This window comes from Phyllostomus hastatus, unplaced genomic scaffold (assembly GCF_019186645.2).
Source record: "Phyllostomus hastatus isolate PE091 unplaced genomic scaffold, TTU_PhHast_1.1 phas_contig_118, whole genome shotgun sequence".
NCBI classification, from domain to species: Eukaryota; Metazoa; Chordata; class Mammalia; order Chiroptera; family Phyllostomidae; genus Phyllostomus; species Phyllostomus hastatus.
Window position 1 is genome coordinate 1,288,903 of NW_025333543.1, and position 18,867 is coordinate 1,307,769.

At 35.3% G+C, this 18,867-nt stretch overlaps 1 protein-coding gene across 18 annotated transcripts in view; it reads left to right on the top strand.

The window, feature by feature from the left end:
- The window catches only part of CADPS2 (calcium dependent secretion activator 2), a 586,770-nt gene that overhangs the window by 358,924 nt on the left and 208,979 nt on the right, over positions 1–18,867 (top strand). For all 18 annotated transcript variants that reach the window (XM_045846981.1, XM_045847023.1, XM_045846989.1 and 15 more), the window contains exon 9: positions 12,924–12,990. In XM_045846981.1, coding sequence (XP_045702937.1) covers positions 12,924–12,990 — 67 coding nt within the window. The remainder of the gene's footprint in view (positions 1–12,923; positions 12,991–18,867) is intronic.

Below are 18,867 nucleotides of genomic sequence, written 5' to 3' on the forward strand. Positions count from 1 at the left end.
AAGGCACATCTGATAGTAGTACTGAGCCTCATAAAGGAGCCTGCTGCTTACAGAAATAAATATTTTTCGTATTATCTTTATAAGGTGATGTTTTAGCCTCATGTTAACTTTTTTGTCTCCAGCCTGTTTGTTCAGAGCCCAGACAAAGAAAAGAGGTACTAAAGCATTGGGCCTCCTCTGAGATTCCAACAATGTTGACGTATCAGAAACTTAAGAAAACTAGTGGGAATTACAGTATCAGTGGCATTTTGAGATCTTTAGACATAGAATATATTCTATATCATTTTGACTTTAAAGGCCCTTGTGATACTGTGACCTTGGGGCTATTTTCAGCACCAGATCAAAGGGTCTTACCTAAAGTCTGCTAGTCCCCTTGCCCAGATACTTGGATGGTAGGCAGAACGGACTCCTGGACATTTACCTGTTCCTGCTTTCATAGCAGCCACTTCATGGTTCCTTTATGCCATTAAATCTTCTTCCATATTAAGGGTAGTGTTAGGGTAGCATTCTGCTGCTAAAATTACTTGAATACTCTTGATGAAATAAATATAAAAATACCCACTCTGTGGAAAATGCAAAGTCTATACAAGCCTTTCTCTTTTACCTTGATATCCAGTATATACATTTTTGCTAGAGTTTATTTTCTTCATTAAGTTTTTATTGTAGCTGTTCCTAATGACAAAACTAGAAACAGCCATTTAGTTATTCCAAAAAACTGTTTGTGGGATATCTGCTCTAAGAAGGGTGGTGTTGGAATAGAGTGGTGAGTCACCTGGTGTGGTCCTTGCCCTCACAGAGCTTTCAGCCTTGTAGAATTAGACATTAGTCCAACATGCCACGCCACAGGCCAGGCAGGGCTCTGGGAGAAATCTCCTGATACAGGTAATGACATTTGACCATATTGGGGATATCAGGGAGGGCTTCTCTGAGAAAGTGGCAGTTGAAATGAGGGATAGGAAGACACTGGAAATGTGTGATTCAAGAACTAAATTTAACTTGTTGGAAAAGGATGAAATTGTAAGATGCATGGGACTGATAGAGTATGACAGACAACACGCGAACAATTAGAGGAGCTGCAAGAACTCTGAGTATTTGTGCACAGGTGTACTTGGTGTAAAAGTAAGCCAAGGAAAGTATCAAAGGATTGGCACAGGCAATGTTTACACACGTGAACAATCAAAGAAGTGTCTATGACCAACTAACATGTCCAGAATTTGAGAACAGCGTATCAGAGAAAGATTAGCAAGAACAAGAGCAAAGCTGGGTTGTCAGCCTGGGGTATTGGGCAGCTTATTAAAACAGCCACTTAAGTCCAAGGGAACAGGGAAGGGACTAAGTAGGACACAGAGTCCAGGTGCCAGGTCAGAGCTGCAATGCCAGCAAGTGGATCTCACTGCTCAGTCCCTTGAATATTCTTTTTTTTTTCTTTTCAGATTTATTTATTTATTTATTTATTTATTTATTTATTTATTTAGAGAGGGAAGGGAGGGAGAAAGAGGGGAGCGAGAGAGAAATATCAATGTGCAGTTGCTGGGGGTCATGGCCTGCAACCCAGGCATGTGCCTTGACTGGGAATCGAACCTGCGACACTTTGGTTCTCAGCCCGAGCTCAATCCACTGAACTACGCCAGCCAGGGCAGTCCCTTGAATTTTCAACCAGATCTCCACAATTCCTGAGACAGATAAGATTAATACAAAGCATAAAATTAGAAGTTCAAGTGACAGAGTTCAGGTAGAAGGCTGCTGGGGAAGGGAATCTGTGAAACATACTGGCATCAGGAGGAATTCCAATTCCTTCGTAAATAACTCACATGAAATAGTCAGTTTAAAGGCGAGTGTTACCAGTCTGTTGTCTAAATTTCAATGCCTTCCAAAAGTGTTCCTGTTAACTAAGACCAGAGGAGAACAAGAGACCTTTCTGGAATCAAATATTACCCATGAAGATTATGATTCAAACATAAATCTGTAGTTTCCTAGTAAGATGAAGTTAGAAGGAAGATGGCATTTTAATTATGATTAGGGTATTAGTTAATTTCTAAAAGAATGTAAAAACTCAGATTTATCATTTTATTGCTTGAAGACTCAGTAGCAGTAATCCAATTCTACTAACTTCCCAAAGTGTATGTTGGATGATATTGTACCTACAAGATCTGTGAAAAAGATTCTGTGATTTGGGAGACGCTACATACTCTCTTCTCCCCCACCCCTCTCTACTACTCAGCATCTCGTCATCGAAGTCTGTTACAGCCTCTTACAAGGCCTCACATTTAGACTTTAGCTTTGTTTAACTCAGTATTTTTCATATTTGCCCACCAAACCCAGTATTTTACTACCTGATATGTCTTTGTATCCGGGTGTTCCAAGACACACACACTGAAAAACATTGAATTCCAAATATCTTCTCAGTGATTTTCTTTTTAGCATGTATGAGGCGCATAAAATGGGCATTTTTGTACATATTTTACTTTTTATATTAAATTTTATTTATCGTAAATACAAAGGTCATAGAACAGTATCTCTGATAATAGAAGAAGAAACTGAGGCCTTCTAATTTGTATTAACTCAAGGTTACCTGTATTTTATATGATGTTTAACAATGTTTGATCATTTTGCTTTTGGTTGGGAATAGTGTGCCTCCAAAGGGAAGGATTTTCAATAGTAAGATGTACTTGGATACATATATAAAAGCTCTTGCTGAAACTTTTGTTTCATATTTACCAAACCATTTACATTTTCAGGGAGAGGAAAGCTTTAACAGAGTATCTTACGAAAATATCTAGGATTGCCTCAATGAATTATTTCATTTCAAATCTTTAGGGGCCCTAGAGCTTGTTTGCAGAGCTGAGTGGAGTGTCCTTCCCTTTGAAAAATGTAACAGCCTGAGCCCCAGAGATTCAGATCTTCATGATCTCTACCCTCCTCCCGGGGGGTGGACATAGACTGGACTCTCCAGGTTTTCCTGGTTGGGCTAGGTTGCTTAACAAATCCTTAGGAAAATTTTCCCCTCTTATCCTCTTTTAAGATATTTTATAATCACCTTGCAAAGTCCACTAATTTTTTGAACTTTTAATAAGGCAGCCAAGCTTCTGCAGATTCAAAAGAAGTATTACCATATTTTGAAGAACATTTAAACTGAGGAAAAACATGAAACCATGCTTTACAAAATATGACCTCTGTGACAGAGTGTATTAGAAAGAGACCCTACGTAGTTGCCTAACTTTGTAAATATGAGCATTGGTGAGATCAAGAACCGTTACAAAATATGTATTTGGACATTTTTTCTGCTAATTAAGATATAAAAGAAGGCTGATCAGTTATCAAAGCTAAATGCAGAAAAATTTGTCGTTTTAACAAGAGAGTTCTCTGTAGAGTTTTATTTAGTTAGATTATTTGGCTTACGTTTAACTATGTATAACTACTTTTCATAGAACTACTTATATGGTTTCCCCAGTTCCATTTTGCTTCTAGGTGACAGTGCCTTGCCCTGGTTTTAGAACATCGCCTTTAAGAAAGATCACGTAGTTCTCTATGTCTTCTCTGGGGGGAATGGAGTTTTATGGCCTTCTCAGCTTGCGGTTTGCCTCTGTTCATATTCTGCATTGTACAGTGGCAAGACAATTTTTAAAAGATGGCTTTATACCTTAGACTGTTAAATTAATCTTATAATGCTCACCTGAGCTGATACTTAACTCAGATTAAACTAGCAGAAGATGGGACTTAGGAAAAGGCAGATGACAGTTTTTATATTATCTTTTCTACAAAATGTGACTCAGAAAATGAGTGAAGAACTCTACATTTTACTGGTTTGCTTTTATAAACTTGTTTATATAGCACAGACATTTTAGTTTCTTGCTCTACAATAGGAATTTCTGAATCTTCTTCATTTGTACATTCTTTCAAATGTTACATAATTTTGCTTGGAGATGTTCCTGTCCTTGCCTCCCCGCCTCTGTATTCTTTCCCAGAAGAATCCAGGAAGTATAAAAAGCCAACTGGAAAGTATTTACTTCTAAGTTTCCTAATGCCCAGGTCACACTGTTGTCTTGAATCAGTTTCTTTTTCTCATCTATAGCTGAAAACAACCCCCCCCCCAAAAAAAAAGCACCTTAATCTTATGGGGTTAAATAAAAGAAAGAATGTAGTGAAAGGAAGAGTCCTTTATGCAAGCAGCGGAGAAGACTGAAAGTGCCTGAGGGCATTTGGTCCCTATTGGTTTTCACATCAAATGCAATGGTGCCCACAGATAGCCTGTATTGTTGTCAGTTAAATGGGATCATGAGTGTCTGAAAGGTGTTTGAGAATGAACCGAAAATCATTTTCACAAGTGGATGATTACTTCTGCCACATGTTAACCGAACTCTATCAGAATGGCCCGGATTTTTGAGCCTGCATTAATTGCTCTTTCAACCTTGACTGAGGTTTCTCTTTAAGAAAGCCCTTTCCATGGCTAACCTACTCTATATATTGATTTTTCTTTCTGTATTTTTCCTTGAAAAATAAAGGCTTATAGAAGAAAAGGCTTTATCATTCAACATGTAGATTGATTGTTCCATTTCTTTGAATAAAAAGCTAGGCTCATAAGTGATCCACCAAAAATAATAGTCCTTTTTTTTTTCAAACACTGAATAATTCCCATATTCTGTATACAATTATGTTTTTCAAATATTCATTAGTGATGATTTTTCATCATAAAGTAAAACCATGAACTCGCACAGCATGCACTCAGCACAAATACATTGTCATATTCTCCTTTCTATTAGAAGTGTATACTGCCACTCTAATTGAAACTAAATGACAATATTTAGTAATATGCTTGGAGAATTTTGGTGTTGAAGTATTCTTTGAACAATCTCCAAGTTAGAAAGGTTTTAAAAATGCTTTTAAAGTGTTTGGATAAATGACATTTATGTTAACATTTTATTTTTCAAATACGGCATAGAGAATATTAGCTGTTTCCTTACTAGAATAACAGGATATATTTTAGTTCAGATATATTGAGTTATAAAGATGAGTTATAAAGATGAGTTAAAGTGCAATTTTTTAAACTAAGTAGAAAATGAGTTCTTAAAATTTCATTAACTTTTGTGATCATATATATTAGCAGGTATTATGTAGTATTCATAGAAAAATTAATTAGTAAAAAATTCTGAGTTTTTTTATTTAAGGTAATACATATCACAGCATGTTATATGTGAATCTGTTTTTTAAAAAAACATTTTGAAAGAGGTGCTGTGTATGAAGAGCATTCAAAATTATTTCATAGCCCTGGCCATGCAGCTCATTTGATTGGAATGTCGTTTGGATGCCAAAGTTATGGGTTCAGTCCCCAGTCAGAGCACATACAGGAGTCAACCAATGAGTGCATACGTGCAACAACAAATCAATGTTTCTCTTTCTCTTTCTATTGAAGATTTAACAAAAATAAACAAATTAATTTTTCTGACAGTCTTAGATTTGCTGAAATTTGGGGTTTTTTAAAAGATTTTATTTACTTGCTTTTAGGTGGATGGGAGGGGACAGAAGAAGAGAGGGAGAGAAACATCAGTGTGTGGTTACCCCTCTCACACCCCTGACTGGGGTCCTGGCCTGCAACCCAGGCATGTGCCCTGACTGGGAATCAAACCAATGACCCTTTGGTTCACAGGCTGGCACTCAATCCACTGAACTACACCAGCCAAGTGTGCTAAAGTTTTTAGCACACTTTATTTTAATTAATCTATTGTTGAGATCATCTTTTTAGAATAATACATAGTTGTAAGGATCATCTTTTATCTAAAAAGTTTTTATTCCTGTGTTGGCACATTCTGATGGATTTCATAAAGACTCTGCTCTTGTTCTTCTACAAATGAAAACTTTTTGAAATATGGCGTATATTCCAGTGGCTTTTAACATATAACTCTTTTAAGGATCATGCTGATACCACAAAGACTATACAGTTTTTAGTGTAAGCGTTGAGCTACTCTAATGATCATATATAACTATTGACATAGAAGAAGAAAAAAAAATTTTTCTGTTTTTCTTGTTGATAGTAACTGTATTGACTTGAAATTTGGTCATACCAAATTATTTTGTTTTCTATTTTTTCCCCTCTTCTCTTGACTTCTTTTTCCTAAAAGCATAATGTAGGATCTATTTATTCACATATTTTAAATATATCAAAAAATCTGAAAATTCGGTTTCTCATGTCTTTGATACTTGAGAATAGGGCATGACCTAGCAATAGGTAGGAAGGCTAAAGAAACAGTCACAGGCTAATGAAACACTGATGCACATTTAGTTGGTTTTGTGCCTTATTTCTTAGCAGTGAATCCTATGTTTCTTTGGAGCAAATAGTACTCTCCATTAGAAACAGCCCTAGAAGAGGGATTAATACTTTAAAGTTATTGCTGTGTTTATACTGATTTATAAAGCCAAATGCTTTAAGGCTTTACTTTTCTGTGTTAAATCTGAGCTTTCTGCCAGTGCTACTAATTTCTTTGTTACCTAATCCTATGTAAGAGGAGAAGATTTTAAAGTTAAACAGGCAATTTTTTGTTCAAAGGGAACAACTCCTTAATACCTTACTTAAATTGGATGTGCTGATGAAAGTAACACTTTTAAATAGTATCTGAGCAGTTGTTTTTATAATAATCTAAAAAAAATCTAAAATACTATAGTTACAGGAGTATTGTGAACATTGGAAATATTTCAATGGAAAAGTGTTACATGTAATACAAATTAGCAATGGAAATATGTGCTTTTGAACTATGATAGATACAATAGAATATCTTTTTCATTCCAGTCAAATATAATTATTGGATCTAATTGAACTTTGATTAGGGGATTTTCCCCTCTAGGGCCCTACTTTAATATATTAGTGGAAAATGTAGAATGACTGTGAAAATGGCTTATGTAAATGTGTTCCTTCATTTTTCACCCTGTTCTTACTTAGTGAAATAATTTAACAAGGATGAGAAAAATGTTGTGTATAGAATCAAATTCTGTAATGTAATGAAAATGAATAATGTTGAAAGACCTACCAAAAAAAATCAAGAACTTGTTTTCCTCTTTAAAATAAGATGAAAAAGATTCACAGTGCCTATTAGAGAGTGTTGCTCTCGTGCTGTTTGATAAATACTTATTGTATTGGATAACATTATACATTGTCACATAAAACCAAGTTAAATGTGTGGCCTACACATGGCCTAGTTTGACTGGTGTTTGACAGGTCTGATTTACATGCCCTTAAAGAAAAACCTCTTTTTTATTTGAGTTAATCTTACAATCAAGAGGAAGCTAGTAATGACTCAGCAGGTAAAAAACATAAATTCAGAAAGAACACAACTGTAGAGCAATCCGCCAGCAGATCTGTCGTACTCTAGAGGTTCGCTCTCTCCCCAGCGTGACAGATAGGTGCACTTCTTGTTCCTATGTCTTTGTTGGGTGAAACCAGATTTCAGAAAGCAGTAAAAACCCAGTTTGCCCAGAATTCAGATGACAAGAATGTATCCGTAACAGACTTTAAAATTGTAAACTATTTTAAAGGGGGAATAAGTGGTGATGGAGACTTGGCTTGGGGTGGCAAACACATGGTTCAGTATTCAGATGATGTGTTATTGATCGTACCCCTGAAACCTATATTATTCTATTAACCATTGTCACTCCAATATTTTTTGATTCTTAACTATTTTTATGAAACAAATGAGAAAGTAAGTAGCTTTCAAGGACCTGTTTAATTAATGCTATTGCTATTGTACGTCAAATAGTTAAGAGTTCACTGCTTCAGCTGTGCCTTCTCCTTTCATGGAATTCTGTACTTATAATTGATGGTCGTGATAATGACCCTGAGATGTGATACCATCCTTTCTAAATCATTAAAGAAAGATCAAATTATATTTTATGGCTACTTGAAGTCAAATAAATATACTGTATACAAATTCTTTAAAAATCTGTTATACATGGATATACAGCCTCTCTATTAGAGCAACTCAATTTTTCGTAATTAAGAATACTTGAACATCACTATGTAATGAACAGATCTATTGCCTAGTAGAATATAGTATGTTAAATGTAACTTTAGTATATTTTTTTCTGAAATAAAAAATCTTTTTGGATTTTTCTCTATAAAATAGGTCATTTGTAACCTAATGCTCAACATTTTTAAAAAAGCAAACAAAATAAAAGAACTGTGATTCAACAGTAAAGCTAGCTATAAACATGAGTGAAGGGAGAATGCATTTTGATTTTTCTACAGATGCTTTGTAATGAATGTATTATTTGTTTGTAAATAAATTTTAAGTGATTTTGGCTTCCTTTTCCTTACCCTCCACAATTCAGCCTTCTCAAGGCTAGTGAGACCACTCACTGACAAAGGATCTCAACTGCTCCAAATTCCAGAACTTGAGAATAGCCTTGAAAACGGCAAAATCCATTTAACCATTAAAGCTTATAGGAGTTCTCCACTGTATTCAAGACAAAGGGACAAAAATTTTTATCTTTGGTCTGTTGGTATTCAACTTAGTCATACCAGAAATGTCATTCATGGAGCCATAATGACCACATCCCCCAAATCCTTAATAATTTTTCAGATTATATATTTTTATTGTTGTTCAAGTACAGTTGTCTCCCTTTTCACCCCACCACAACCCCCACCTCACCCATCCTCACCTCCCACCTTCCAACCTACCCCTTTGGCTTTGTCCATGTGTCCTTTATACATGTCCTTTGATGGTCCTTTTCCTATTTTTCCCTGTTATCCCTCTTCCCCCTCTTCTCTGATTACTGTCAGTTTGTTCTTTATTTTAATGTCTCTGGTTATGTTTTGCTAGCTTGTTTGAGTATAATGTACTGTCATTGTCATACATTGCTACTGGTAATACAAAATTTTACAGCCACTTTGGAAAACAGTTTGGCAGCTTCTCATGAAATTAAACATTTTTTAAATTTAACTCAACAATCCCATGCCTAAATATTTACTGGGAGAAAAAAAACATGTGCCCACACAGAGACCTGTACATGAATGTTTACAGCAACTTTATTTTTGATAGGCAAAAACGTGGCAGCCCAAATGTCCACCAGCTGGTGAATGGATGAACACATTGAAGTGAATTCTTACAGTGAAATATAATATTCAGCAATAAGTAGGGACTTCTGATATAGACCACAACACTGATGAATCTCAAAAGCATTATACTGAGTGAAATAAGGCAGGCACAAAAGGCTAAAAACTGTGTAATTCCACTTACATGAGATTCTGGAAAACAAGTTAAAAGGTCAGAAGTCAGATCTGAGGTTTCAGAGGTGGGGGTATGAGTAGGAGATTGTTCATGAAAGGCTTGAAGCAAGCTTTGGGGAATGGAAATGTCCTGAAAGTTCATTGTAGTGGTGGTCACATGACTAGGCTGACACTGGTCAAACTGTGCACCTAAAGTGGGTGAGTTCTACTCCACATAAACCATACCAGTCAACCGTAGCATTTAAAAAGTAGAGACATGCTCCCTGTAGAAACTGTGGAAATGAAGAAAGGCATAATGAATATGAAATTCACCTTGAATCTCACCAGCCAGATTATTTTGTATTATTATTAATTATTGTGCAAGTTTATTTTGGTACATCTTTCTGGATTTTTCCATGCATATACTATGCATTTATGTGGATGCTCTTTTTAATTTAACATTATAATCATTCTTTTTTATATACACTCTTTATTTATAATAATTCTTTTATATCATTTCTTGGCATCACTTTTAATGACAGCCTTATCATTCCTTACTCTTTGATTCTTAGATGGTTTTGAGAGCTTCCTCTTAAACAATATTGATAAACATCTTTTTTTATTCTTCCTTGATTATAAATGTGTTTTTATGCCAAGAATATACTTTGATACCAGTGAAAAAAGTATCTAAACAGTGATACTTGATATTTAATTCCAGAACTCATCCTTATGGTAAAAAACCTCAAATTTGTTTTAGTTTGATGTGTTTTATTCAATATAGTTATATATTGAATAAAAATATATATTTTATATTTCTGATGTATTAAAAAATATATATTTCTGATGTATTTTATTCATGACCATTTAATTTACATAAAATTTTTTGTCTGCCTAATATGCAAACTTAAGGACAGAAACTATCATATTTTCCTGAATAGCATTTACAACATTTCCTTTATGCAGTTTATCTTTTATTGAGTGTAACTTTTTTCTTAGGTGGAAACTGAAACTTTTTTGACCAGTTACTTTCTAGATATGTTTAGTCAAAATTGTGACTTTTGTCTGTGTTCAGTTGAATTCTTTCAACTTACAGTACAATAGCCCAAAATACTTTGAAGCTCAACATTCAAATGCTTACCTTGCTTCCAGTCTCAAATCATCTTTTATTCCACCTTAGAACACCTTCCAATATACACATGTATGCATCCCCTACCCCTTTGCTTTCTGCCTTAAGAGCATACATTTTCATTCCAAATTTGTTGAGCCATATTTTGAATGAGGTTGCTGCTGATGGTAATACTCTTTATGTAATACCTTCACTGTCAACGAGACTTAACCTTGACTTGCTTGTGGTGTTGATGGTTTGTGTATCAATATTCACTTTCACTTATGTATGACCCAGTTGCTCAGCAACATGCTAAATGAGACACTTTGAAGGAGCTGAGAAACAGGCCATGGTCACAGGCAAAGGTTATTCCAAAGGACTCCTTGGCTCCTAGGCAGCTATTTGGTGTATATCTTGCAAGTGCACTTTTACAGAAGGCATCTGTTGTGTCCACAGCATCTCGCTCCTGAGGTCATTGCTGTTAACCCTGCAACGGGAGGTTGGGTGTGTGCATTTCAGGAGAGGAGAATTACGTAGGAAAGACAGAAAGAGAGCAGCTAAACACCTTTCACCAGACTCACAGAAGACAAATTAGAGGGTAGAGCAAAGGTGGGGCAGAGGGCTTTACGGGGGACCTCAGGAGGGGAGAGTGAACAGGTGACAACAGTGGCGGTAGATGTCTGTCAGGAACTAAATGAATTTGCATTCCATCCCAAGTGCAGATGGTATGGTAGCAAGGGTGTTGTTGTGAGAGCCAAGTACTGTGCAGGTTTCCCAAACATGCCAGCGAGCTGATGTGTCTGCAGGAAAACAAAGCACTGATTTGGCCAGTGTGGGCGATGCTTTCCAGTGCAGGGGTCCAGTTTTCATTTTGACTTTTAGTAACTTCAGCATTTTTTGTTTGTTTGATTGATTCTGAAAATTTATAAAACAGAGAGAATAAAGAAGGAAACTTGAATCATCCACAATCCCACCACTGAAAGATAACTATCACTAATATTTTAGAATATTTCTTTCATATATGTATATATGTTTTACAAATTCCAAATCATTACATATGTGTGTAGTTTTGAATCTATGCTTTTTGCATAACATCCTGTAGTGAGATATTCTTTATGCTGTTAATTTTATCAAAAATATAATTTAGTGACAGCATGGTATTTTATCCTGTGCATATGACAGCATTTATTGAATAATTCACCTACTGTTAAATGCCTAAGTTGTTGTTTTCAGTAATAGAAGTAATACTGCTGTGTGTGCATGCAGTATACATCTTGATGTGCATACCTAATTATTTCCCTAAATAGTTCCAGGATGAAAACCTAGGGCTGTTTCTACATATTGCCATGTTAGCCTACAGAAAAGTGATCTTATGTTACACTGCATTAGTAGTGAATACGAGTACCATTCATTTCAACACACCTTAGCCAATATCCCCTATTATTTTTTTATTATAAAAGGGGACAAAAAGTATGTGTGGTTTTTTTACACAAGATATTTTTAATAAGAAAAATTAAAAATTAAAGCCAAGATTTTAGTTTTAAAAATTGTAAAAGTCTAGAGACTATAAGCCCTTAAATAAACAGTTAGCTGTAGTGATTTTTTGTTACTTAAAATTGTATACAAATTGCATTAGTCTGAGTAGCATCTACAATATTAAACCTTCACTACACAAAAAGAGACTGTGATAAAATATTGAAAAAGCTCACTTTAATTTAAAAATTAAGCCTCTATTTATCATATTTTAAACTTCTAACATTTTCTACTTTTGTAGGAGGTGTGTGTCTAGTTTTATGATGATTTAAAATAGCTCTTCACGGCATGTTCACACTTGATTAATATTTAATTTCCTCTTTTTCCTTGATAGTTAAGCTTACATCTGTATATTCAATAAGAACAAAAGTTCTATTTTTAAATGATTGACTACTTTAATCATTTTAATTCAAGTTACTGGTAGCATTGCAAAGTTAAACAAAAGTGTTGGTTGAAATATGTTAAATCACACCACGTCACCTTCATTATTGTCTGAATTTCATAGTTAGGAATGTGTGCAGCAAGATGCTTCCATACATCAGGTAACCCCCCAGATTATGGGCCTGGCACGGGCCATAGAAATCAGCATATCCAGTCCTCTCACATGGTAGTTGAGGAAATAGAAACTGAGGTTGGTGCAACCACATTTCTGGGCCATCAGCTTGACAGTGACCCTTCCTTCACCCTGGAGGGTTTGCTCTGCACTGGCTCCTGTCCAGGCCACCCTCTGAGAGCTGAAACATGTAGTACTGTCCTCTCAATTCTTTGCCTTTGTCTCTCCTACGAAGTATGTGTAGGAATAAAGTTCCTGCTGGTTCCTTGATGATCCTTTGTAACTCCAACTTCGTTCAGTGGGTGGTATGAACTGACAAATTGATAAGCCACATAAATCAATTGCCTTTCAGGAGCCTAGAATAAGCTCAGTCACTTTGTGAGACAGAAGCTGCATGTTGTCTCAGATTCCAGATGAACTAAACTTTTCCTTTGGCAGACCATGCTCAAGAATAAATACCTGTGGAAGAAATACGACTACACAGAACCACAACACTACTTCTGTAATGTATTCTTTTGTTTGTGTGTTCTTCTTACCAGATATCTGTATGCCCTTGGACAGAAGGTTTGGAAAAGATGGAAAAAACGTTACTTTGTTCTTGTTCAGGTCAGTAAATATTTTTTCCTGTTAATCACTCTAAGACAGCTGTTCTCAAACTTTTCTTTTTGTGAGCTTTATCTATCAATATTCACTACATGAGAAATTAAAATGGAAAAATTCAAATATTTAATTCATTTTACAATAAAAGTAGTAAGTTCATTACATGCTAACACAAATTACATTTTTATATACAACAACTATTTTCCAAACCAAACAATTTAGTGAAATGAGTGGTGTTTTTTATGCTTCTCTACATATCTTTAGTGTCTGGTTTAATTGAATATAGCTATATTTCATATCAGCTCCTACATTCAATCTCTTGCAATATCGGATGAAATTTACCCTCTGGAAAAGTCTGGAAAACTGTGCACTCAGGAGAAAATAACTGTGAAAAAAGCAGATGATGTCTGAACATTATAAAAAGAGTTTTGACTTCACAGATCCCCTGAAAAGATCTTGACGATCCTCAGGATTACAAGACCATACCTTGAGTACCAATGCATCATTCTGACATTTTAAAGATAATGCATCAAAGCATTAAAGATAAACATAATGCATCAAAGCACTCATTTGTATATGGGTGTGCCATATATATCACCTACTTACATAATTATGTCTTTAAATCACCTTGACTGGTAGACTTGTTTGTGATAGGATTCTGAATGCAGACAAATTACTGGAATTAGTTTGGGCCAATTCTTTTGTAGATTTATCTTTTGTTCTTCTTGAATCATGGATAACATTTGCTCATTGAATATACTCATTAAGTTAAATTTACATTAAAGAATAACTTTCTAAGTAATGGTCATTTTATTCTATGATAAACCTAAGCTATTTTATTTCCATTGAAATATATGAAAAAACTCATTTTTGGAATTCTTAACAGAAAACATGAAACATCTCATAGATTCCTACCCACACATTAAGCAAGCTTAGATGTTCTAAATCAGAATGACATGGTGAAATGCCAAAGAAGGAAATTTATCATTTGCTGTCTTCCAGAAATATGGCCATCTATCAGTTGCTGAATAAATTATGTGACATAATGGCATGGAAATTTAATGAAAAGTGTAAAAATTTGGTCAGAATAGTTTTATCTACATGGCAAACATCCAGTCTATCTTTTTGTGTGTGTGTGTGGCTAAAATGTAACCTTTTCTTTTTTTCACTTTTTTTCTCATTTATTTTTTAATACATATCTTTATTACATTTTTCCATTACCATTTAGTCCCCTTATACCTCCCCTTCCCCCTGCATTCACCACACTACTGTCCACATCCATGAGTCCTTTTTCCTTTTTGCTCAATCCCTGCACCCCCCCAACTTCCCCACCCCCACTAGTTGTCATCTGCTCTCCATCAATGAGTCTATCTCTGTTTTGCTTGTTAGTTTGGTCCATTCGTTAGATTCCAAATATGAGTGAAATAATATGGTACTTGTCTTTTTCTGGCTGGCTTATTTCACTTAGCATAGAGTTCTCCAGGTCTGATTAGAACCAGTATTTGATCAACTAATTCAATCAAAGATAGACCCACATGTTCACACACATTTGACAGTCTTCTGATACGAAGTCCAAACATTTGCTTTGAGTAAGGGTCCCCTATTTTGACTTCTTGGTGTTCTGTCCTCTAAAACCACACCCACAAGTCATCTTCTTTTGTTTTATAGGTTTAATTTCTTCACATTGACACAAGAACTGAAATGCATTTACCAAGCAGTTCGAGTGCAGATCTCTCTGGGCATTCTGATTTTATTACCATTTACAGATATCTTGCTGGCTCTAATCTTACAAAAATCCTCTTTGCTCTGCATATTCATTCCTCTGCTTCCCAACCATCGGCCTTTTTTGTCTCCATCGTTTTGCCTTTTCCAGATGTAATATTGTTGGGATCATACAGTATGTAGCCATTTCAGATTGGCTTCTTTCCCTTAGTAACATACATTTAAGGTTTTTCCATGGCTTGAGAGTCCTTTTGTTTTTTAAGCACTGAATAATATTTTGTTGCCTAGATGAATCACAGTTTATTTATCCATTCACCTATTGAAGGGTGTCTTAGTTGTGTCTAAGCTTTAGCAAGTATGAATAAAGTTGCTTTAAATATCCATGTGCAGGTTTTTGTGTGGAAAGAAGTTTTCAGCTCTTTGGGTAGATACCAAAGAGCTCAGTTGCTGCATTGCACTTATAAAATTGAATCAGGGAGTAGTCATTGGAGATCTCGTTAAGTGGCAGCAGCCTAATTTTCATATTGTTTTAATATGAAAAATTATTCTTTATTAGGTCAGTCTGGAGTGGTCAGATGATTACCTTATGCTTTTGGCCAGGGATGGTTCAAGGTAGCCCTTAATCCTTACCTTATTTTCTAGGAAATGATCCTGAGAGTCAGAAGTTACAGGACAAACTAGCATACTTTGATTATTACTCCATAAGAGGGTTTGGAAATAAAAGAAGCAATTAGAATACTTTGAGATCATTAATTGGCATGTCTATGAGGAACATTAACAATGTCTTTGGGAAGCTAGAAAGTTCTCCGAGTGACAAAAATATGTTTAACATTATAAAAGGCAAATTTTAATTCGAACCAAAGTAGACAAATCCATATACTCTACAATTAAAATTTAGAAAAAAGTCACCAAACTATAATGAATTCAAATTTACTCTCCCTGAGGCATCCTCTTAAAATCTGAAGTCACCTTTAAGCCTTATATCTTTACACAATTATATGTACATACATGCACTCACGCAGAGAATCCCATGTCTAAACATATTGAGATACAAATACTGGTACTTGGCATCTTTGTGAACTTTTAAATACAATTGAATCTTCCGCTCAATTCCAAATGTATTAGGAAGACAAACTGGATGTTTGAAAGACGTTTCTACATCCGGGTGGATATGTATGAAGATTCAATGAGAATGAGCCATTGGAGGACCCAAGTAGTTTTTATTAGTATTTTTACAGACACCTCTCGTTCTGTCTGCACACAGCTCCTGGGGCCATACCTCTGGGCTGCATTGGTGAAAGGTGAAGGAGTCATTTTTTCTAGGGAGGACTGTGTACCCCTGCTGTGTCAGCTGCTGCTGTCAGCAGAATGGTGCTCTGGTGATAATGTGAATCTCATCACCACTTGTGGGTGTGTATTATATGAGCAATATGGCTGGAGACCAGCCTTCAGCCTAAGACTTTGTACTCATAAAAACTGATTGAGAGTCAGGTTTGGCCAGCTGCAAGGCACTGTTCAAAGTGAACACTCTAGGAGCTGCAGAGGTGAAAAGAGACTTTTCAGAGACCTTCACACAAACATTTAAATCAGATTTAAAATGGGAAAATAAATAATTTATTAATTCAGGGTATTTATTTAGCTTCTAAGTAAGATTAGTTTTGGTCCCCATTTAGATTCTGAAGCCAGTATAGTTAACAGTATTAAGTAGATTTTCATGGTTTTTTTAAGAGGCTGCATTTTTAAATTAAGGTGAACGAGGGTTCATGCTGGATTGAAGAACAGTGACTTGGAAGAATATATTTGGAATCTTACCAAGATTAAGTTTACATGCGTTTCTTACTTATTTAGATTTGGAGGATATCATTGGTCTAAAGTACTTATGATACTAAAATATTTTCGTTCATTTTAATTGTTATTTAATAGTTTTAAAATTCTGTTTGTATCTATGATTTAACCAAACTGAATTATTTCATATTTCTTTGGTCTGCTAGTGCCTAGTGAAATAACTGTATGCCCCCAGGTATTATATAATCTGTGATAAATTCAAGAATTCTTGGAAAAGCATTCATCTATTAACACAATTATTGCTAATAATATTGTAATGTAATATTTATTAAGCAATTGTGGAAGGCATTTATCTGAAGCACATTTATTTAATATATTATCTTATTTACTCCTCAGAATAAGGTATGTTTGAGGGTAGGTGTTATTTTCCTCATTGTACAGATAAAATTGATAGACAAAGGGGTTATAAATTACCCAAAATTATACCCAAAGTTAGTGTATGGTGGAGGGATCAATTTAGTTCTGTCAGACTCTAAAAATGAAGTTCCCATTTCCTCTGTCATGTGCTATGATGTGCACAACTACAACCACAGTTCATCTGAAGACAAACACACACATTAATAATTACTGTGTTACTGCATTGAAGAAATGGCCAGCGAGTGATGGCATAAAAAGTCCCGTGCCTCATGGAGGCCACCTACCCTGTGACATCACTGGAAACTGAAGTGGACATCAGTCATTTTAGCCTTGTATCAGAGTGTTCACTGCTTGTTGTCAATGTGTCAGAATGAAGACTTGCCATTGCTGCAAACAACAGCAGACTATCAAGACAAAATGTTAATTACATATCAACTGAATCGGCACAGGTTGTAATGAGTCAGCCATGCCACTGAGTGATCTGTACCTGCTGCAAACAAACAAGAAGCACTGTTAGTGATGTGCCATCGAAATCTGCTTTAAACGTAAAAGATGGCTGCCCCTGCCTGTTGCTATCTGAAACAGTATACATGAAGATCCACCAGAGCAGGCTGCTGTCACATATTTGAGAATGCCACTGTGCATAAAATCATGTGGTCCAGGTTTTGCCCTGGGACATCAGCTGATGTTTGCTTAGGGTAATATGAAGTGGACAGATCTACTGCTGTCAGATCCAGAAAGTCATGAGATAGTGGCCTCCAGCTTTATGTTTTAAATTTACACACCTAGAACATGCTCAACATAGGAAACAAATATGCAGAGGTATTTATGATAGAAAACAAAAGGTCCCCTCAGTACCCCTACCAGCATTGCCACCATATTCCAGTCCCCTTCCCAGAAGTAGCCATCTAACCATTGCTAACTTTCATCCTTAAATAGAGTCATTTCATATGTATTTCTTCTGCAAATTTTTTTGCTCCCCATTAAATGTATATCACATTTAATTAACAGACAAGATGCCATTTCAATATATAAAAATCCACTTTCTTCTTTTAAATGCATAATTGATTCCATAGTATAGATTAACATAATTTATATAACAATTCCCCTCTTTTGACATTTACATTTTCTTTTTAAAAATAAACAATGCTGGGGTCTGGCTGATGGTCCTCAGTGGTTATGCACCAGACAGGGAACCACAAGATTGCTGGTTCGATTCCTGGTCAGGGCACATGCCTAGGTTATGGGCCAGGCCCCCAGTTTGAGGCATGCAAGAGGCAACCCATCAACTCATCAATGTGAGAGAGGAAACACCTCTCACACATTGATGTTTCTCTTCCTCTCTTTCTCCTTTCCTTCCTGTCTCTGTAAAAGTAAGTAAATAAAATCTGAAAATAAAAAACAATGTTGGAATCAATATATATTTACAATACTTATATGTTAAACTTTATGTGTATCTGGAAGTATGTCTATGGATATGAAGTTGCAAGGCCAAGGGGCACAGATACCTATAATATGAAGTAGGAGTATAAAGTTTTAGATAACTCATCAGTGCTTAAATGTTCACCAAAACTTTGGTTGTTGCTTTTTTTTTCACTTAAGTCATTTTTTATAGTCAGTAGTCATCATCTGTCCAGTTGTATGTGTTAATTTATCTTTTTGAATACACATCTCTAATAGGCAAGAAAATTGAAAGTTTGTTTGCTTGTGGGGCTATTTGGAACAATATATCAAAGGAAAACAATTTTATTTAGCTTTCATTTTTAAGATAACTTTTGCATTATGATAGTTGGGTTTTTCAAAGGGGGGAAGATAATGGCCATGTTTTTTATGGAATTTATTCTTGAAAAGTAACTTAATACATTTACTCTTCAAAATAGTTCTAAAATATAATTAAAATTATCACTTTGTAACTTAAGTGCTAAAATTATAAAAAGAGTCAGAGAAGGTAGAGTGAGA